This window comes from Oryctolagus cuniculus, chromosome 2 (assembly GCF_051225735.1).
Source record: "Oryctolagus cuniculus isolate XC-2025 breed Fujian yellow rabbit chromosome 2, ASM5122573v1, whole genome shotgun sequence".
Taxonomy (NCBI): Eukaryota; Metazoa; Chordata; class Mammalia; order Lagomorpha; family Leporidae; genus Oryctolagus; species Oryctolagus cuniculus.
In genome coordinates this window covers 197,780,303-197,802,061 of record NC_142868.1, presented here as the reverse complement: position 1 = coordinate 197,802,061, position 21,759 = coordinate 197,780,303, and the positions used below count along the sequence as shown (strand labels likewise).

Sequence of the window (21,759 nt, the reverse complement as noted above, 5' to 3'; positions counted from 1 at the left end):
GGTGATGGTGCAGGGTACTCTCAGCTGTGTGGGTGATGTGCAGAGTACTCTCAGCTGTGTGGGTTTTGGTGCAGGGTACTCTCAGCTGTGAGGTGATGGTGCAGGGTGCTCTCGGCTGCGTGGGTGATGTGCAGAGTACTCTCGCCCCTGCACGTGAGCTGGGCCTCCGTGTGCGCAGAGCCGTCTCCACTTCTCGTGCAGCCCTCACTCCGGTCCCCCGAGTCGGTGCGCCCCCCGACCTCCTGTGCTTCCGGCCTCTCCCTGGGGGCCCTGTGGTTTGATCTCCGTGTGTTCTGCGTTCTCGTGTAACCGGAGCCACCGCCTCTCCTGTCTTGGGAGGGAGACTGCACATGTGGTTGGGCACACACCCCTGAGCTCTGCAGGGCCGCCCTGGCCTGTGGGCTGCGGGCCCGTCCCTGGTGTCCGCTGCCAGCCTCTGCCACCCAGCGTCCTCTGTCCTCTGCCAGCCTCTGCCGCCCAGCGTCCTCTGTCCTCTGCCAGCCTCTGCCGCCCAGCGTCCTCTGTCCTCTGCCAGCCTCTGTCGCCCAGCGTCCTCTGTCCTCTGCCAGCCTCTGCCGCCAGCGTCCTCTGTCCACTGCCCCGTGCGGGCCCGTCCCTGGTGTCCGTTGCCAGCCTCTGCCGCCCAGCGTCCTCTGTCCACTGCCCCGTGTGGGCCCGTCCCTGGTGTCCACTGCCAGCCTCTGCCGCCCAGCGTCCTCTGTCCGCTGCCAGCCTCTGCCGCCCAGCGTCCTCTGTCCACTGCCAGCCTCTGCCGCCCAGCGTCCTCTGTCCTCTGCCAGCCTCTGCCGCCCAGCGTCCTCTGTCCTCTGCCAGCCTCTGCCGCCCAGCGTCCTCTGTCCTCTGCCAGCCTCTGTCGCCCAGCGTCCTCTGTCCTCTGCCAGCCTCTGCCGCCAGCGTCCTCTGTCCACTGCCCCGTGCGGGCCCGTCCCTGGTGTCCGTTGCCAGCCTCTGCCGCCCAGCGTCCTCTGTCCACTGCCCCGTGCGGGCCCGTCCCTGGTGTCCACTGCCAGCCTCTGCCGCCCAGCGTCCTCTGTCCGCTGCCAGCCTCTGCCGCCCAGCGTCCTCTGTCCACTGCCAGCCTCTGCCGCCCAGCGTCCTCTGTCCACTGCCAGCCTCTGCCGCCCAGCGTCCTCTGTCCACTGCCCCGTGCGGGTGTGCACCGCCGCGGCCCCGCCGCCCGTTTCTGTGCCTTGAGCTGCACAGCCAGACTGCGCTCAGCCCGGCTTGCTCGTGCGCTGGAGCCCACAGCCTCTGAGTGGGGGGCTTGCGGGCTGGGGCCTCGCTAGGGGGCTCGAGTACTGGACAGACCTCTGCTGGGCACCCTGGGGCCCTCCCCGCTCAGGCTCCCCCGCGGCCCCATTTAGGGTTGGAAATTCCTGTCTGAGTCAGGCAGGACCAGCGCTGAAAGCCGCTTCCTGTTCTCACCAAGCCCCGGTCAAACGTGAAAGCCCGGCGTACTGCGATGGATCGAAACAGAGAGGGCGAAAGGCCGATGGGGGGACGTGGGACTCCGTGTCCCACCCGATTAACTTGTTTACATTCCGCACTGACGCTGTTCCGGAGGCTGGGGGAGGGGCAGGCATTGTCTGCTGCATGGCCCATCAGCTTCCAGGGGTCAGAGGTGGTGCAGAGGAGAGGGAGGGGCTCCGAGACGAGGCCTGGGCCTGCCAGGGGCTGCCCACACAGCAGGAGACGTGCAGGGAGGGCTCTGCTGCCTGTGACAGCTCCTGGAGCCCCGAGACTGCCCTGGGATGGACGGGGGCAACCGGGGGCTGCCGCCAAGCGTCCTGGAGCCCACCTGCACACGCGGAGAACGGGCTTGCTTTCTCCCTTGCTGGCTTTTAAAGGGACAGCTGCCCTGACCAATGTGAGAATGTGGGGAGGCTCGAGTAGGGGGCGTGAATAAGAGGGCAGGGGCGCAGGGCGGCCCTGGTGTGTGGCGCTGTCTGCGGCCTGACTGTGGGGGCGTGGCTTTCTGTAAGGGCAGAAGACAGGGGAGGGTAGACAGCAGGTGTTCAGGGTTCCAGGTTGATGATGGGAGGGAAGGGCCTGCTTCTGGGCTCCAGAGGAGGAGCTGAGTTGGCAGAGGCTGGCGGCGGCGGCAGCAGGGGCTGCGAGCCGGGGCCCTGTGACTGTCTCCCGCCATGGATGCACTGTGTCTCCGAGGGGCGTCGGAGAGTCTGTACAGATACACACAGGGGCCCGGCTTCTTGGTGAATGTGCCCCGTCTTTCAGTTTTCCGCTGGGTGTTCATCTGGTAACATCCAGGAGCTGGCGTGCCCGGTGCTGGGTGCAGAGGTCTTAGGCAGCCTTGCACCCCCAGAGCCTCCCCGGAGTCACCCGGGCCTTGCAGATGTGGACTGCCCAAGGCCGGCTAAGCTTCCACAGGACGGCCAGGTGCATTGGAGCTCCAGAAGCTGCCAGAGGCTGGGGTGCCCAGAGCATGGTCCCCAGGTCAGCAGCACCCACGACTTGTCTGCAATACAGGATCACAGCCCCCACGCCGCACCCACAGAGGCACCTGAGACTCAGCATCACGTGGACACACCTTGTTGGGCTCCTCGCTCCGGGAGTTTCAGATCCCAGAGCTCTGGGATGGAGCCCATGAATTCGTGTTTCCAGGAAGTACTCCAGTGTCCTGCCTCACCCTGGGGAAGTGGAGCCTGAGTGTCCGGAGGCCAGCGCAAAGGTTTTCCAACCTTGGCCTCTAGGAGGCAGTCTTTCAGAAAGTGCTTTTGGTCTAACCACTGTAGCATCCCCAGCAGCGAGTTTTCAGGGTGGTATTGGGCGAGCCAGCTGGGGTGCGCGTCCCATTGTTTGTTCTAGTGGGGGAGGGGCAGAGCTAAGATCTAAGAATCGGAGAGATGGAAGCAGTGAGGCTGCCAGAGAAGCAGCAGCAAACAGAAACCGGGTCAGCGGTTTCCCCGCCTTCTTCTGGGGAGAGAGCATTTTGGCAGCTGATGGCTTTTGATCTTTCACTTTGTGTTAAGATCAGTGTGGGCTCCCCACTCTTTTTTTAGTTAAGGAAACAGCAGAGGGCCCTGGGCCAATTACATGCGTGTGTTCACCAGGGCCCTCTGCGAGAGGGTGCACGTGTGTGCATGTGTGTGGTGTGCACATGTGTGTGTGCACACGTGTGTGGTAGACTTTAAGGCAGCACTGCTGATAGGCAGGGGCCCTTTCTTACACCAAAAACAAAAGTGACCTAGGTGGTTTTCTGCCTTTTTTTTTTTTAAGACTTGCTTATTTATTTATTTATTTTTTGACAGGCAGAGTGGACAGTGAGAGAGACAGACAGAAAGGTCTTCCTTTGACGTTGGTTCACCCTCCAATGGCCGCCGCGGCCGGCGCGCTGTGGCCAGCGCACTGCGTTGATCCGATGGCAGGAGCCAGGTGCTTTTCCTGGTCTCCCATGGGGTGCAGGGCCCAAGGACTTGGGCCATCCTCCACTGCACTCCCGGGCCACAGCAGAGAGCTGGACTGGAAGAGGGGCAACTGGGACAGAATCCGGCGCCCCGACCGGGACTAGAACCCAGTGTGCCGGCGCCGCTAGGCGGAGGATTAGCCTAGTGAGCCGCGGCGCCGGCCCTAAGACTTGCTTATTTGAAAGACAGTGACGGAGAGACAGAGGGAGAGACATGGAGAGATCTTCTGTCCACTGGTTCACTCCCCAAACGGCCGCAACAGCTGGGACTGGGCCAGGCCGAAGCCAGGAATCCAAAACTCTTCCTTGTCCTGCTGTGGGTGTCGGGACCCATGCACTTGATCTGTCTCCTGCTGCCCTTGTGGGCCATTAGCAGGGAGCTGGAGCGGAAGTGGGGCGGCTGGGACTTGCACCGGCACCCATACGATAGGGATGCCCATGGCAGGGGTGGCTAAGCCTGCACCCCAACCCCAGCCAGGTCTTCTGTTTTCAGGTGCCTTGTGCGTGTCCGGAGTGCTGCTGTGTGTTGTGGGGGGTAGAAGGAGATCTCGGGGCAGCCCCGGGGTAGCAGCGGTTACCCCCTCCCAACATCGGATTCTGAGCTCACACCAAGCACTCGCCTCCTGCCCCATGAGGGGACCTTGAGGTTCAGCTGTGTTTGATAATAAAGCGAGAGGGAGGCTGTGGCTTCAGAGCTCTGAGCCCAGTGCTGCTCCTTCGGCGCTGCCTGGCTTGGGGAACACGCATGACGAAGCTCCGCTTCTGAAAGTGGGGGGAGACAGAGCCTCCGTCTCAGAGTGGCCCTGAGGACCAGGTGCCGTTGGCGGCTTACTCGGGCCGCTTCTCTTGGCGCCCCCTGCGTCTCCGGGCTTTTCTGCCCGGATGCCCAGCCCTTAGATCTGCAGCCTGTGGGAGGAACACGAGAACCGTTCCTTGGCCCAGCACCAATGTGTGCCGAGAGCACTGTTCCTGGCTCCTCCACGGCTCCCGCCTCGCTCCCGGGCTGCTCAGATGCCCCCTCGTGAGGCCTCCTGCCCACTCTCTGGAGGAGTCCTCACGGCATGAATGGTCATGGCATCTTTATTTGTGGTACCTGCTCCTCACCCACACTGGAGACCACTCACAGGTGCGGCAGTGGTGCCTGGGTAGGCGCACCGTGGAAAGGCTGTGCTGCGGTGACCCAGGCAGCAGTGCGGGCGGAGCTCCGTCCAGAGACGGCTGTGGAGAAGCCAGAGAAGCAGCGCAGACTGTATGAGTCCGTGTGCAGAAAATCCTGCAGAACACAGACCATTCGAGGGGGACAGGAGTGGGTCTGTGGTTGCCAGGGGACTACGCACGGGGGTGAGGTGCTGGGGGCAGGGTGGCAGGGGGAGGGGGAGGAGGACTTGGGGTGAGGTGCTGGGGGCAGGGCTGCAGGGGAAGGAGCATGAGGAGGACTTGGGGTGAGGTGCTGGGGGCAGGGCTGCGGGGGGAGGAGGAGGAGGACTTGGGGTGGTGGTGCAGGGGGCAGGGCTGCAGGGGGAGGGGGAGGAGGACTTGGGGTGGTGGTGCTGGGGGCAGGGCTGCAGGGGAAGGAGCATGAGGAGGACTTGGGGTGAGGTGCTGGGAGCAGGGCTGCAGGGGGAGAAGGAGGAGGACTTGAGGTGAGGGTGCAGGAGACAGGGCTGCAGGGGGAGGAGGAGGAGGACTTGGGGTGAGGTGCTGGGGGCAGGGCTGTAGGGGGAGGGGGAGGAGGACTTGGGGTGAGGTGCTGGGGGCAGGGCTGCAGGGGGAGGGGGAGGAGGACTTGGGGTGAGGTGCTGGGGGCAGGGCTGCAGGGGGAGGAGGAGGAGGAGGACTTGGGGTGGTGGTGCAGGGGGCAGGGCTGCAGGGGAGGAGATGAGGAGGACTTGGGGTGGTGGATATTCAGCAGTGTTTCATGGGTGCATCCGTATGGCATAATTTGCCACATCATACATTTTAAATATGTGCACTTTGTTTTCTGCCACTTAAAACTCAGTAAAGTACATACAACATTTTAAATTATTTTTTATTATTTTATTTATTTTTTGGGGGGTGTCGCTCCCCCTCTTCATGGGGGAACGACACTAAACCCTGCCTAGGCTTCATATCCGAGTCACGGCACCATTATGTTGCTCCCCCTCTTCGTGGAGGAACAACACAGGACCCTGCGCTGTTCTTTTGTCTGCTCGGCCCTCCCCGGGTTTGCTGCTGGTTCTTCCCGGGTTGGCTACTGTCCCTTCCACCTCCGTGGAAGGGCGGTTCCCCCTGGCCACTTTCCCCACTTCCGCAGGGGAGCGGCACACCGCCGGCCGGCTCTCTCGGGGGCTGCACAGGTGTTCCCCTTAGATGTTCCTCTTAGATGTTCCCCCTAGATGTTCCTGGTGCATGCCGTCTCTCTCCTCCTTTATAGTCCTCCTCTGCCAATCCCAACTCTGCTACCCACACGCCGAGTACGCTGCTCTCCAATCAGGAGCAGGTCCTCAGTTTATTGGTTGAACTGGAGGCAGCTGTGTAGAAGCTGTTTTCTCCTCTCCCAGCGCCATACTGTGGGAGAGCAGATGCATAGAATAAGTCTTAATTCCAGTAACTTAGTCTAGTCCGAGTTGCTCCCAGTTGCTCCCCACGGGGGGGGGGGGGGGGGGGGGGGGCAATGTTACAGAGAGGCAGAGGTAGAGGTAAAGAGAGAGAGGTCTTTCATCTGCTGGTTCACTCCCCAAATGGCTGCAATGGGCAGAGCTGAGCTGACCCAAAGCCAGGAGCCAGGAGATTCTTCCGGGACTCCCACGCGGGTGCGGGGGCTCAAGCACTTGGGCCATCTTCTGCTGCTTTCCCAGACCATAGCTGAGAGCTGGATCAGAAGAACAGCCGGGAGTCAAACTGGTGCCCATATAGGATGCTGGCACTGTAGGTGGTGGCTTCACCCACTGTGCCACAGCACTGGCCCTTGCATATAACATTTTAGAAGTTTATTTATGTTGGCCGGCACCGCGGCTCACTAGGCTAATCCTCCACCTTGCAGCGCCGGCACACCGGGTTCTAGTCCTGGTCGGGGCGCCGGATTCTGTCCCGGTTGCCTCTCTTCCTGGCCAGCTCTCTGCTGTAGCCAGGGAGTGCAGTGGAGGATGGCCCAAGGACTTGGGCCCTGCCCATGGGAGACCAGGATAAGTACCTGGCTCCTGCCATCGGATCAGCGCAGTGGGCCGGCTGCGGCGGCCATCTGGAGGGTGAACCAACGGCAAAGGAAGACCTTTCTCTCTGTCTCTCTCTCTCACTGTCCACTCTGCCTGTCAAAAAAAAAAAAAAAAAAAGAAAGAAAGAAAGCTAAGCGTCCATCTGCAATGCCAGCGCCCCGTACTGGAGCGCTGGTTCCAGTTCTGGTGCCCTGGTGTGGCCCCAGCTCCCTGCTAGTGCCCCTGGGGAGGCAGCAGCAGATGGCCCAAGGGCGTGGCCCCTGCACCCACAGGGGAGCCCCAGATGGAGCTCTTGGCTTCAGCCCGGCCCAGCCCTGGGCACTGTGGCCATCTGGGGAGTGAACCAGCGGACGGAAGGTCTGTCTTTCTCTCTGTCACTCTGCCTTTCTAATAAATAAAGGAAGCTCGAAGGCACTGGTAGGATTCGAGTGCGAGTCTTCGGTCATGTTTTAGGTCATGTAGAGACAGGGACAGAACGGTCTCTCTCAGGAAGAGCCGGATTTCCTGAAAGGCCTGGACTTGCTCAAGGGTTTGGGGGCAGGGCCCTGGGAAGACCTGTTTTCCGCAGACTCTGAGGCTGGTCCTGGTGCTGCTCTGACCCGAGAGCCTGCCTAGGCTGGGTCATCTGGTCCAGCGGAGCCGCTCACTCCCTCCACAGAGAGAAAGCAGTGCGTGCCGCGGGCCCCTGGCGTGGGCTGCACGGAGGGGCGGGGTGTCCTCGTGGTGAGGTTGGCTCCAGTCAGAGCTGGCGACCAGGGCCTGCTGAGCCGCAGGGGAGTGGGGAAAGCCACAGATTCAGAGGCAGAGGTTTTAAGACCAAATAAAAATAACTGGGAAGAGCGGAGCGAGAAGACGGCTCTTCGGGCCGCTGCCTCTCTCTCCTTGTCTGTGCATGCTGACCAGCTGTGGCGTTTGGCAGAAGAGTCCTGCCCTTGGCCCCGCTCCTGCTGCCCGCTGCACTGTGCACTGCTTTATTCCTGCCTGTGACGAGACACCTGCAGCCCTGCCTTGACCCACCTTGTCAGACAGGTCCAAGTCAGCTTAGGAAGAGAGAGAAGAAAAAGAGGGAGTGTTGTCTCGCTTAAAAATTGCAGCAATTAAGAGGAGTAATTTGCATTCAGGTTGCACTTGCCGTTGCAAAAAGGTGTTTTATGTAATAGGCTTGTGCAGAGTAACTCAGAGAAAGCCCAGTGCTTGCCTGGCACTACGGGCGCTGTGGTTGGGAGAACCGGAGATAATTTAATTCCTCCCATAGATCGAAAGCGTCTCACTACTCGTAAACTGAGGCTGGGGCTGGCTGAACACGAGGGATGTGTAGTCACCTCTTGGCTGTGGATTTCGTCTCTTGGGCTGGGGAGGAGGACACACACAGTGAGGGGAGGGAGACACAGAGCCTGCTTCCCGCGGGCTGCGGGTGCACCTGCCCGGCCCAGGGTGTGTGGGCTCCCGTGCGCCTCTTCTCTGGCCCAGGCAGAGATGTCTGCTTCAGTGTCCCGAGTAGGTCCCCTGTGTGCAGGTGTCGCACACAGAGCAGGGGGGAGAAGGGCCCACACGACAGAGAGCCGGAGGACTGACATTTGCTCAGTGAAGCCATTGATGGCGATGCAATTTCTGTTTGTAACAGTTTCTTTAAGAAATTCTATGGGTATAAATATGTATGTATATTTAAATGATGTATTTAGTTGGGGACCAGTATTGTGGCACAGCAGGTAAGCCGCTGTCTACAATGCCGATGTCCCACATGGGCGCTGATTCCTGTCGCAGCTGCTCCACTTCTTTTTTTTTTTTTTTTTTTTAAGATTTATTTATTTATTTGAAAGAGTTACACACAGAGAGAAGGAGAGGCAGAGAGAGAGAGAGAGAGAAAGTCTTCCATCCACTGGTTCATTCCCCAATTGGTCACAATGGCCGGAGCTGCGCCAATCCAAAGCCAGGAGCCAGGAGCTTCTTCCAGGTCTCCCATGCGGGTGCAGGGGCTTAAGGACTTGGGCCATCTTCTACTGCTTTCCCAGGCCATAGCAGAGAGCTGGATTGGAAGTGGAACAGCTAGGACTTGAACAGGTGCCCATATGAGATGCCAGCACTGCAGGTGGCGGCTTTACCTGCTATGCCACAGTACTGGCCCCTGCTCCACCTCTGATCCAGCTCCCTGCTGATGGCCTGGGAAAAACAGCAGAAGATGGTCCAAGTCCTTAGACCCCTGCCACCCATGTAGGAGACCTGGATGAAACTCTTGGCTCCTGGCTTCAGCATGGGCCGGTCCTGGATGTTGTGGCCATCTGGGGAATAAACTAGTGGATGGAAGATCTATCTTTCTCTCTCTTCATCACCCTCTCCTTTCCCCCTCCCTCCCTCTCCCTCTCACTCTCCCTCTCTCTCCCTCTCTCCCCCTCTCTCCCTCTCTCCCCCTCTCTCCCTCTCTCCCCCTCTCCCCCTCTCTCCCTCTCTCTGTCACTTTAACTTTCAAATAAATGAATAAATCTATCTTTAAAAATGAAGAAGTTATTTAGTTATTTATTTGAAAGGAAGAATGACAGAGAGAGAGACAGAGAGAGAGATCTTCCACCTTCTGGTTCACTCCCCAAATGGCTGCAACAGCCAGGGCTGGGCCAGGCTGGAGCCAGGATCCTGGTTCCTTACGTGGGTGCAGGGCCCCAAGCACTTGGAGCATCCTCCGGTGCCTCCCGGGTGTAATAGCAGGAGCTGGATTGAAGCCGAGTAGTCAGGGCTAGAACCAGGCACCCACAGAGGATGCTGGCGTCACGAGCGGTGCCGTCGCCCAGGTCAGATTTCCACGTGGCTTCGCCGAGTGGTGCTCCCAACACCGCCGTCAGTCTCAGGCCGTGTGCTCCCCCTCCCCCCTGGCGTCCAGGTCAGATTTCCACGTGGCTTCGCCGAGTGGTGCTCCCAACACCGCCGTCAGTCTCAGGCCGTGTGCCCCCCCCCCCCCCCCCCGCCCGGTGAATCCTCCTCCCCCTCCCGGCTCCGGCAGCCCCTGTTCTACTTTCCAGCTCTGTAATTTCCTGATTAGCAAAGTAATCGTTTTCTATTTTAGATCATTCGAGGAACTCAAAAAGGAGAACCTGTCAGTGGAGCCAGACCCTGGGGTGACCTGGCCGACCCGGCCCACTTCAGCCTGGGCCCCCCCCCCTTCTCACACACCTCTCCCCGGCTTCTGACGCGCGGCCTCACGTCTCCTGCTCAGGGTCCACGCTGACGCGATGCTCCTGCAGACCGAGGTCCCGTCTCGTTCGTCCTTGCATCCGGCTCCCTCTCCTCCCTCCCCGGGGCTGGCTGTGCCGCCTCCGTAGGGGTCATCACTGCCGCAGTGGGTTGTTGGAAGCCCGGTTCCCCAAGGCTAGGGCTCTGCCCAGCATGGACTAGCCACGCTCACCGCGCGAGTGGACGAAGAGTGAAAGCGCCGTGGCCGAGGGTGTGGGTATCCAGTCTCTCCTGCTCCACTGCAGGAGTTCTCTGGGCGGTGTTTGCGGCCACCTTTCTTGCGTGTGCCTCTGTCCAAGGTGGCACAGCCCTGGCTCCCAGGCAGGCGGTGCTCGGCGCTGGGTTGGCCTGTGCCCAGGACCCTGGCGTGCTCTGTCGCTCACGCAGATGAATGGACATCGTCCATAATGACTGCTTATTTCCTCTATGAGGAGCCGTTGGTGTCCGTGCCAGGCTGAAGCCAGGAACCAGGAAGTCCACCCAGGTCTCCTACGTGGGTGGTAGGGACTCAGGTACAGCCGCCGCCAAAGTGCATAGGCGGAGAGCTGGATTAGAAGCAGCGTAGCCAGGATTTGAACCAGCACTCCGATATGGAATACAGGCACGCCAAGCAGCAGCTAACCCTCTGCGCCACAGTGCCTGCCCCTGTCTTGGGATTCTTAATTCTTGGTGTGTGTGTGTGTGTTCTGTGTGTGTTTTCTTCCTGTGAGAGAGCAGGCAGGTGCCTTTGTAGCCAGCTGTTGCTGCCTATAAGCAGGTGGGCAGTACCTGTGTGATGACTGAATTGATACAGTCACCAGTGTGTGTGGTGTGGGAGGTTTGGTTTAAACTGTTGATACAACTCCAGCTGCATCTGGAGGCTCTGTGGAGCTGACTCTTAGATATTAGATGCTCCAAAAAGATTTGTATGGTTTTGTCCCCCAGTGCCTCTACTCTGGGTACAGCAAATGCCACCAGCCGTGGGGGTGTCAGCGTAACAGGTGGATGCGCCCTCTGGGACTCACGGGGTGGCACCCATGAGGTGGAGGCAGGAGACAGCCTGGCAAGCGCCTAGAGGGATTTAGAGAAAGGAAAATGCTACAAGAGTTTGGGGAGAGAGGGACCATTTTTGCGTGGGAGACTGAGGGTGCTTCGTGGAGAAGGCAGCGTGTGAGTGACTCTGGGTGGTGGGGAAGACTTTGGGCAGTGGGGATGGGGCAGGCGGGACACCTGGAGCATGCGCTCAAGGCCAGGAAGCAGCGAACAGCGGAACTCGGCTCTGGCTGAGTGTGAAAACGTGATGTGGCCAACGTGGCAGGGCCGTGGAGGGTGTCAGTGTGTCACTGGTCACAGAGGGGAGGGCGGCTGTAGGAGCGAGTCTCGTGGGTTCTTTTCCTCAGCTTAGTATAGACCTAGAAAGCCGGGAAACAATTTGCAAAGAGGCAGAAACTTTGATTTGACAGAAAAGAAGCTGATTTGATTGGCAGGCGACAGAGAAAGCGTGTGGTCGGAGAGGAGAGCAGGTGGCGTGCCGAGCGGGACACCGGCTTTGAAAAGGTCCCAGGTTTTTAAGGCATTACTGTCTGTTGCTTGGATCATCCTGTTGGAGCGCCCACTGGACGGGGGTTTCACATACTGTATGTTGATTGGCTTGGAGCTCATGGAGATAGTGGGGGGTTCCTAGAGATGGCCTGTCTCCCCCTAAGGGGCTCAGCCCCCTCTGCTAGCTCTGGATGGAAGATCGCAACTAACTTGAAGGCCTGGTTTATATATATTTTTTAAAGATTTACTTATGTATTTGAAAGTCAGAGTTACACAGAGAGAGAAGGAGAGGCAGAGAGAGAGAGAGAGAGAGAGGGGTCTTCCATCTGCTGGGTCACCCCCAATTGGCTGCAATGGTTGGAGCTGCGCCAATCTGAAGCCAGGAGCTTCTTCCGGGTCTCCCATGCGGGTGCAGGGGCCCAAGCACTTGGGGCATCTTCTAATGCTTTCCCAGGCCATAGCAGAGAGCTGGATAGGAAGTTGAGCAGCTGGATCTTGAACCAGTACCCATATGGGATGCCAGTGCTGCAGGCGGCAGCTTTACCTGCTATGGAAGGCCTGGTTTAAACCGCAAGGTCCCACAAGATAGCCGCAGTCTCCTGGAGCCGGTCCGACTCTCCCCGGGGGCTCAGCCCCTTCCCTGCCAGCTCTGGTGGAAGACGGCACCCACCCTGGAGTGAGATTTAAAGCCGCAAGGTCGCGCACGCAGCACAGAAGCTGTCAGTGGGAGAGGCCAGTTGGCCTGGAGACAGCTTTCCAGCCGCAGCCGGCAGCCTGCTTGTGCCGGACGTTCTCCCCGGGTCTGAGGGCCCGCGGACCCCAGTCCCACGGGCCGGCCTCTGGGTGCAGTAACAAGAACTCCAGGCTTTCTCAGGGCCCTGGTCCCGGGTGCAAATGGCAGAGCTGTGAAGGAGGGGTGGGGCCGGCAGAGACGGAACCGGGGCCACCGGGGCCTCCAGAGAGGGGCCGTCGGGCCACGCAAGGCCTGGCAGGCCCGTGGCACTGAGTTGGGGATGCTGTGGGGAGACCTGCGGAGGTGGAGTCGGGGATGGCGGCTGGGTGAGGCGGTGGGAGCCCAGCAGGTGGTGCCGAGTGGAGGCGTAGGTGTGGGCTCAGAGGTGGAGGGGTGGTGCATGGACAGGCAGGAGCCGGGTGGAGACCCGCACCCTCCCTTGCGTCTTCCTGCCTGGCTCCAGGAGGACCCAGGTGTGCCACTCAGAGATGAGTCACCAGCGCCTGCCACTCAGCCCGAGACCTCGCCGGGAGCCAGCTTTTCAGGGCTGGGACGTGTCACCCCCCACCCCGGGCTCATCCCATGAGTCACCGTGGCTGGGCCCAGGTGGCTGAGAAGGGCTGTGCTGTTTGCGCCAAGCCCCAGATGTACCCAAAAAAGGCATTTCTGAGAGGACAGCCGGTTGTGCCGCAGGCCTGGTTATGCACCTCCCTAGCTGCTTGAGTGAGTTCCTGTCTGCAAGCCGAGTCGCAGGGAAGCCAGCTCCTTAGCGTCTTAAAAATGGCGCCCGTGCTCGGTCTCCCTCCCCACCCTCCTCCTCCTGTCCCTGGGTGCTGGCGGCCTGGGGTTGCGCTGTTCTCAGGCAGCATCTGACCTGGGGGAGAGGAGGGAGGTGGCGCGCATTTCCTGCACGGGGAGGGGCTGTCGTGGGAGCCCCCTCCTGACCGAGCTTTTGCAGCTTGCCGGCTTGCTCATGGCGGAGCCAGCTCTGTGGCTACACTCGCCCTGCAGGTGTCTGCCTCCTGACCGCAGGGGAGGGGCAGCTCCTGTCCTTCCTCCCTGGGGTGTCTGCTCCCCCTGGAGCAGCCCCTCCCTCGCACGCCATCCCCCTCGTGCTCACACCCCCCCTCGCGCAGGCGCCGCTCGCCCACAGGTGCAGACTGGCACCCGCACACGCTCATTCCCCTTCTGCTTTGCCTTCAGCAATCACCCGGCCCCTGCGCAGCAGTCGGAAGCCCCGAGCTGCCGTTCCGTTCTGGCTCGGGAGTCTGTTCTGTAGAATGGGTCAGGGGGCACAGGCCAGACCCTCGCCCAGCTGCCCCTCTCCCACCAGGCTACCAGCCGTGCAGGGAAGGCTCGTCCTTGCCACCTCCCGCTCCCATCCTCACAAGCAAGTGCGTAAGGACGTCTTTTTCTGTTTGTCTTCCAGATTCAGAACATGAACAACATCATCTCCTTCCCCCTGGACAGCTTGCTGAAGGGGGACCTGAAGGGGGTCAAAGGGGTAATGACCGCTGACGCCCGGGGAAGCCCAGAACCGCCGTGCCTCTGCGCTGCCCTCGGCCAGGACTGCAGCGTCGACGCGGGGAACGTGCAGGGGGAGGGCACGTGTCTGGGAGGCGCAAGGGCGCTGGGCGCCTCGGGGCAGCGGGCAGCAGCGCGGCTGCTGGGGGTGCGGCTGTGCCCCCTGTGCAGAGGAGCAGCCGGGGCGGGGGCGGGGGCGTTTGGGCACTGGGCTGAGCGCTGTTGGCCCTGCCGGGTGTGTGCTGTGAAAGGAGGGGGTGCATTCTTGGGAGCCCAGAGTTCTGTGATGGGCTCTCCCTGTGCTCCTCGGCACGCCCGGCCTGGCCCATCGAGGGGGCCACCGGAGACGCCCTGATGTCTCCTTTGCTGGGTGCGTGGCCGGGAGCTGTCAGGACCCTGAGGAGGAGAGCCTGGGCCAGGCCTGTGCACCGAGGACCCGAGGACCCGACAGAAAGGCTCTGGGGCTTGGGCCGCGTCCTGAGACCTTAGAAAGGAAATACAGCCCGAAATTCACAAAAAACCACCAGTTTCCCCCTCTAAAAGAGCCCTGAGGAAGGGCATCGTCAGGTGGGGACGCTTAGCAGAACGGTGGCTCATTTTGTAGAAGTATTATTGTTACTACGAATGACAGTGAGAAAGAGGTCTTCCATCTGCTGGGTCACTCCGTGTATGGCTTCAAGAACCGGGGCTGGGTCAGATCGAAGCCAGGGGCCAGGAACTCCATCCAGGTCTCCCCGGCGGGTGCAGGGGCCCAGGTTCTTGGACTGCTTCCCCAGGCCATTAGCAGGCAGCTGGGACTCGAATGTGGGATGCCAGCGTCGGGAGCGGTGCCTTAACCTGCGGCGCCACAACACTGCCCCAGTTCAGTCCTTTTGAGCCAGGGTTTTTCAGAGTAGAAAGTCCTGAATTCCAGACGAGAGTGCAGTAGGAGACGCGGGGTGGAGGGGAGGGGTCCATTTCTTTTAGTAAGATAGACTGAAATATTTGCATACTTTTTAAAGATTTATTTATTTATTTGAAAGTCAGAGTTACACAGAGAAGAGAGGCAGAGAGAGAGAGAGAGAGAGAGAGAGAGTGAGTTCTTCCATCCACAGGTTCACTCCCCAGATGGCCACAATGGCCAGAGCTGTGCCAATCCAAAGCCAGGAGCCAGGAGCTTCTTCCAGGTCTCCCCCATGTGTTCAGGGGTCCAAGCACTTGGGCCATCTTCTACTGCTTTCCCAGGCCATAGCAGAGGGCTAGATCAGAAGTGGAGCAGCTAGGTCTCGAACCGGCGCCCATATGGGATGCTGGCGCTTCAGGATAGGACGTTAACCCGCTGTGCCACAGTGCCGGCCCCAATATTTGCATATTGAATGTTGTATTTTGGGTTCAACCTCAGAATTAACCTGGGGGTAGGAAACAGGGTGCAGATGATGCAAGATAGGCCACGAGGATTGTACCTGGGCGCTGGGGACCTGGTGAGGGTGTCTCTACTGTTGTGTGCATTTGGTTTATTCTAGATCAGATATATTTTTAATTTATTTATGTATTTGAAAGGCGGAGTTACAGAGAAAGAGGCAGAGGCAGAGGTAGAGAGAGAGTTCTTCCAACCACTGGGTCGTTCCCCAAATGCCCTCAATGGCTGGAGCTGAGCCAATCAGAAGCCAGGAGCTTCTTCTTGGTCCCCCACATGGATGCAGGGACCCAAGGTCCTCCAAGGTCTGCTGCTTTCTCCGGCCATGGCAGAGAGCTGGATCAGAGTGGAGCAGCCGGGACTCAAACTGGTGCCCATAAGGGATGCCAGCACTGCAGGCGGCGGCTTTACAGCGCCGGCCCCTGTATCAGATATTTTAAAAGGGAGGAAAATGCCAGCCCTCGTCTCATTGAAGGGCTGTGCTGTAGGCTCTTCATTTTCCCGGGATTACTCACAGCATTTATTGCGGAAGTGAACGCTCCGTTCAGGACTGGTCTAGAGTAAGGAGGTTTAATTGCACAGAAGCTAACGATCTGTCCGACTTAACTGACGTCTCTCTGTTCACAGGATCTGAAGAAGCCTTTTGACAAAGCGTGGAAGGACTATGAAACAAAAATGTGAGTGCTTTCCTGCGTGTAGGGCATTTGCAATGTCAGTTTAATCCAAGTTTGTTGCTCCGAGGGCTTGTCTCAGCAAGCCTGAATCCAGGAAGGAATTCACCTGCAGCCAGGTTGCTGTGGAGGTTAGGCGGCACCTGCTCCCGTGCGCGGGCCGTGGCGCTGGGCTCCCTGCGCTGCCCTCGTCCCTCCCTCTGTGGTGTCTGTGCGCATGCGATGTTGCCTTCAGGGAAGTGCGTGGGGGAGGCCAGGCACCGCGTCTCTGGTGGTGCTCTTTAAACACCTTCCCTGCTTGTCGCGTCACAGTTTGCCAAGTGGAACTTCCTGGTGATTGGTGAAAACCATCTGCCTTTAGCCTGAGGGAGGGAGGGAGGGAGAGAGAGAGAGAATCCCACGGCATGCGGGTTAGCTGACGCACAGTTGCTTCACACACGAGGCTGTAGCTGGGTGGCTTCGGGAGGTCACCGTTGCATTCCCGACCTCAGTGTTTTGCTCCTAGGCCCAGCTAGAGGTGAGCTGGTGACTGTGTCTCGTAAGTACTGGAGACGCGGGAGCTGTTTCCGATGCCTCCTGTTAACTCTGTAATCTCTGTGCCGCGGCAGTGCCGAACTTTCTGGGTGGAAGTGCGCGCCTTCGCTGCAGCCATCTGGTGAAGGGAGAGGTGTTCAGAAGGAAGTCATCTCAGACGCTTCTGTTTAGTCACCTACGTTAGGCAGGTTTGGGCGTCTTCCCAGTGGTGAACGATTACCGAGCTCAGAGCAGTGAGCCCTTGCCTCTCGTCCTTGCTGTGGAAGCCTTCAGTTCCCATCCTGCCGTAGCTCGCAGGCCGGGTGTGCAATTTCTCCCTGGACCAGGCTCCTGCGAGCCCGCCCGGTGTTGGAGGATGGCCGCAGCGTTGTAGTCCACCTGGAGGGGCTCCCCACCCGTCACCCCAGGGCCGTCGAGGGCTTGTCTGGGTGCTGGCCCGGGGGATGCGCAGGAGGGGCAGGGGTCGGCGCTCCTTCTTCACAGCTGAAAAGCCAGGCTGGGGGGTGTTGCTGGTCAGCCAGGAGGAGGGTAGCCGGACCAGGGCCGGCACACCTGTGTCCGTCCCCTCCGCTGCCCCCGCCGCGCCCCTCGGGCACCTGCAAGGAGGGCTTCTGGGAGTGACCGGACCAAGGGCATCCCCCCGCTGTGCCCCTCGGGCACCTGCAAGGAGGGCTTCTGGGAGTGACCGGACCGAGGGCATCCCCCCGCTGCGCCCCTCGGGCACCTGCAAGGAGGGCTTCTGGGAGTGACCGGACCGAGGGCATCGGCGTTTCTGCAGAGGACTCTGGAGACCCAGCTCTGGCTCAGGAAGGGAGGGGTGGAAGGGGAGTGACATCACTCTGTGAATCCAAGACTTGCACAGACCGGGAGGGTTAGAAGGACTCCCGCAGTCCTAGAACTTGCGGAGGAGAGAGCAGCACCCTTTAAAATGTGAAGTGTGGGGCCGGCGTGGTGATGCACCGGGGAAGCCAGCATCCCATCGAAGAGTGCACCAGTTCAAGTCCCGGCTGCTCCACTTCCAATCCAGCTCCCTGCTAATGTCCCTAGGAAAGCAGTGGAAGGTGGCCCAAGTGTTTAACTCCCTGCAGCACACGTGGGAGACCCGGATAAAGTGCCAGGCTCCTGTCTTCAGCCTGGCCCAACCCCAGCCATTCTGACTATTTGGGGAGTGAACTAGAGGATGGAAGATCCCTCTCTCTGTCATGCTGCCTTTCAAATAAATAAATCTTTAAAATAAAGCATGAAGTAATTCTGTGATAAATAAAATAATTTTAAAAACCTTTTATTTGTAGCCGGCGCTGCGGCTCACTAGGCTAATCCTCCGCCTTGCGGCGCTGGCACACCAGGTTCTAGTCCCGGTCGGGGCACCGGATTCTGTCCCGGTTGCCCCTCTTCCAGGCCAGCTCTCTGCTGTGGCCAGGGAGTGCAGTGGAGGATGGCCCAAGTGCTTGGGCCCTGCATCCCATGGGAGACCAGGAGAAGCACCTGGCTCCTGCCATCGGATCAGCGCGGTGTGCCAGCCGCGGCGGCCATTGGAGGGTGAACCAACGGCAAAGGAAGACCTTTCTCTCTGTCTCTCTCTCTCACTGTCCACTCTGCCTGTCAAAAAAATAAATAAAAAAATTTAAAAAAATAAAAAATAAAAAAACCTTTTATTTGTTTGGAATGCATAGTTACAGAAAGAGAGGGAGAGGGAGAGACAGAGACAGAGACAGAGACAGAGAGATCTTCCATTTGCTGATTCACTCCCTAAATGGCTCCAACTGCTAGGGCTGGGCCAGGCCCAAGCCAGGAGCCAGGAGCTCCATCCAGGCCTCCCACTTGGGTGCCAGGGGCCCAAGTACTTGGGCCATCTTCTTTGGCTTTTCCCAAGCACATTAGCTAGGAGCTAGGACTGAAGTAGAGCAAGTGGGACTCAAACCGACGCCCATATGGGAGGCTGGTGTTGTAAGTTCTTACCCCACTGTGCCACACCCAATGAAGTAGTTCCTTATCCACAAACTTGTGCGACTCATTTACCCCTGGTGAGTAGCACCTGGGACCTGGGGCAGGCGGTCGTTACTGTCCTGTACCTGACTGGTAAGAGAGTGGCTGCTGTCTGGACTTGGTCCCTTGGCAGAGGGACCCTGGAGGTGTGTGATTTTTGTCCAGGGACCTCAGAGCCTCCCTCTGCACTGCCTCCTGGGACCATGAAGTCAGCGAGCAGCAGCATCCCCTCTGGATGGCCTTCTTTTCGTTCCTGTTCTTGACTTCAAGTTGTCGTGTGGCTACTCTGTGCCTAGCACTGTGCTCCAAGCTGAAGAAGCACATGGCACGCTGTGCCTTGTTTTCTTTAAATGCTCATTAATTTTCATCTTCTTGAAAGGCAGTGTGACAGGAGAGAGAGAGAGGGGAGGGAAAGATCTTCCATCCTCTAGCTCACTTCTCAGATGCCCACAATAGCCAGCGGTGGCCAGGCTGAAGCCAGGAGCCAGAACTCCGTTTGGCTGTTCCACGTGGTAGGCAGGTCCCCGGTCACTTAAGCCCTGGTCTGCTGCTTCCCAGGATGCATTAGCAGCAGACTGGATCCGAAGTGCAGTAGCCGGGACTCTGATGTGGGAGGGGGGCATCTTTAGCACCTGTCCTCGTGCCTCTTCACGCTCCCTCCTGCTCCCCCAGAGGTGGGCAGCCTCATGTCATCATTGCACAACTAAAAAGCTTACCTGAGAGGCAGAGGGAGAGGGAGCCATCGCCCACTGGTGTGCCGCCCAGATGCCCGCCACGGCCAGGCCTTGGCCGGGGTTGCAGCCGGGATCTCAGTCCTACACTTAGGTGGCGGTAACTCAGTCCCTTGAGCCGCCATGGCTGCCTCCTAGCGTGTGCGTTAGCAAGAAGCGGGAGTTGTGGCCGGAGCCGGGCTTGGACCCGGAGCTGTGACGCGGGACTCCAGCTTGCTGACTGGCATGTTAACCGCTGGGCCGCATGCCCGCCCCGCCGACCGACTACGAAAGAAAGCGTCTTTGAGTGTTGACCCAGAGGCTCTCGGGGCGTGCCGACCCCGTGGTGTTCACGGCAGCCGCGCCAGCCTCGGACTGCTTTCTGCTGTTGTTGTTTATTCTCGTTTTCTCTGGCTCTTCCAAGCCCTTCTTGGACCACATGACTTTGGGCTCCTTCGACCCTCATTGCTCTTTTCTGGGCAGTGTATAGCCGGGCTGCACACTTGATGTCTGGGTGACAGAGTTCAGAGCAAAGGGGGTTGAGGCTGAGCAGCTGAGTGGGTAGCTTGTTTGCTTCTGTCATGGCGAGCCCTGTGTAGGGCAGGGCGGGAGAGCTGGCCGGGTGGTTCCCCCGGGGCCTCTCAGGGCAGGCAGGTGCTGGGGAAACTGAGGCACGTGCACACTTCCTGTGGCCTCTGACTCGGGCAGGTCCTTGGGAAGCCTTTGCTGAGTAAGCAGCAGGATGATCACGTTTGGCGTTTCCATGAGCCCAGGAGTGTTCCTTCCCGGCGATCAGGGGCCGCGCTGTTGGCAGGTGTGCGGCCAGCCGTTGTCTGAGCGGCTCGAGGGCCGTGCCCAGAGCCTCTCCTGATCCTTGCCTTTCCCCTCCCTGTGCACAGAACCAAGATAGAGAAGGAGAAGAAGGAGCACGCCAAGCTCCACGGGATGATTCGCACCGAGATCAGCGGCGCTGAGATCGCGGAAGAGATGGAGAAGGAGAGGCGGTTCTTCCAGCTGCAGATGTGCGAGGTACGCGGCTGGCAGGGCTGGGCCCGGGCCGGGCTGCAGGGCAGCGCCCCCCCCCCTCGGCGGGGAGCAGGCGTCGGCCGCTGGCTCTGTTGCTTCCGAGAAAACACCAAGCGTGTTGTCGGATTCTGTTTGCTCCCTGTGTTGACTGTTGCCTTAACAGGGGGAGGGTGGAGGAGATAAAATTCACACTTTTATGAAAAGTGGAGAAAAAAACTGAAAAATATCCTTTTTGCCCTCCTGAAACACGCCCTGTCCCCCTCACCTCCTCTCGCTGGAACAACCTGAATCCTGTCTGTCTGTTTCTGTTTCGTGAGCTCTCTGGGTGTCCCTGGCACCCGTGGAGTGAGCGGAGGGGCAGAGGTTGGAGGTCAGCTGGGGCAAGACGCAGCCGTCAGATGGTGGCAGTGGGTGCACATCTGCCCCAGAAGTGCCTGCCTGCTCGGGGCGCGTCCAGGCCAGCAGCCCCCACCGGGGAGCTCCTGTCCGTCCCTCTCCATCCTGCGGCCCCAGCGCTTGCCTGGGAGAAGGGGTGTGCCAGGACGGAAGCTCACAGGAGCACTGTTGTGAGGCCAGGGGTCGTGGGATCAAGAAGGTCTTTTATTGTTCTGCCTTGCTGCCTGTGCGGTGCAGATGGGGGACAGCGTGTGGGGACAGCTCCCGGCTCTGCCTGAGGGTCAGAGCCCCTCGGGCTGGGTGGCCCCTAGCTCCCTCTCCACGCAGTACACACTTAGGTTTCCAGTTTGCGAGATGCCTGGGTGATGTCTGTGCCAGGTGTGGAGAGTGGGCTCGGCCGGCTCTAATAACAGCAGCAAAGCTAACCCAAAAGGACTTCTTCATGCTGCGTGTTGGTCTCAGAACTGCAGCAGGAGCTCCGCCGTGATACGTGTTTAGCTTGGAAATACATTTGAGTGGGCTTTTGTTCCCAGAACAAACTCTTTTTTTCCCAATGTTTTGATTTTAAAAACATGTGTTTATATAATTTAAGCGGCAGAGCCACACACAGAGAGGAAGGCAGAGACGTGGAGAGAGAGCTCCCACCTGCTGACTCCCTCCCGCAACGCCTGCCCAAGCTGAGGCTGCACCAGGCTGGAGCCAGGAGCCGGGAATTCACCCTCGGTTGCCCCTTGTGAGTGGCAGGAACCCGGTTACTTGAGCTATCACGGCTGCTTCCAAGCGTAGGAAGGCAGAGTCAGGAGCGCAGGCAGGAATCCAGCCTGAGCGCTCGGATACGGCACACGAGCACCTTGACGGCTAAACCACCCACCCAGCCGGAGAGCTGGTCCTGGAAAGCCTGAAGTGTGTCTGTCTGGAGTTAGTGTAGCCCCTCCAGCTCTCGTTGGTTATAATGTGCACTGTATTAAAAACTAAGGTCTGAAGAGCCCAGTGCATTACTGTGTTTCAGTTGTACGTGTTTGTGGGTACAGTGTGTCATTGATGCACGTGCATGGTGTGTAACCATCAACTCAGGGTGATCGGCAGTCCCGTGTGCCGGCACGCTGATCGGTCTTCAGGGTGGCAACCTCTGAACCCATCTCTTCTGGTTCTTTACAAAATGTGTGCCAAGTCGTGGTGAGCTGTGCTGCGGAACAGGAGAACCTGTTTCCCGGACTTGTGTTTTGGCTCCTGTTCCCCCTCCCCTCCCCCGACGCCTGGTTGTAGTGGCTGCCCCTCTGCTCTGCACCTCTGTGACATCAGCGCTTCAGCTACTGTGAACTCTCCGGCCTGAGTCAGCTTTGACTCTAGTGCCTCTTACAGACAAAGTGTGCAGCTGGAAAGGCAGAGTTAGAGAGAGAG

General features: G+C 59.3%; 1 protein-coding gene across 2 annotated transcripts in view; it reads left to right on the top strand.

The window, feature by feature from the left end:
- The window catches only part of ASAP2 (ArfGAP with SH3 domain, ankyrin repeat and PH domain 2), a 168,571-nt gene that overhangs the window by 79,182 nt on the left and 67,630 nt on the right, over positions 1 to 21,759 (top strand). For both annotated transcript variants that reach the window (XM_051833314.3, XM_051833312.3), the window contains exons 4-6: positions 13,545 to 13,619; positions 15,663 to 15,712; positions 19,836 to 19,965. In XM_051833314.3, coding sequence (XP_051689274.3) covers positions 13,545 to 13,619; positions 15,663 to 15,712; positions 19,836 to 19,965 — 255 coding nt within the window. The remainder of the gene's footprint in view (positions 1 to 13,544; positions 13,620 to 15,662; positions 15,713 to 19,835; positions 19,966 to 21,759) is intronic.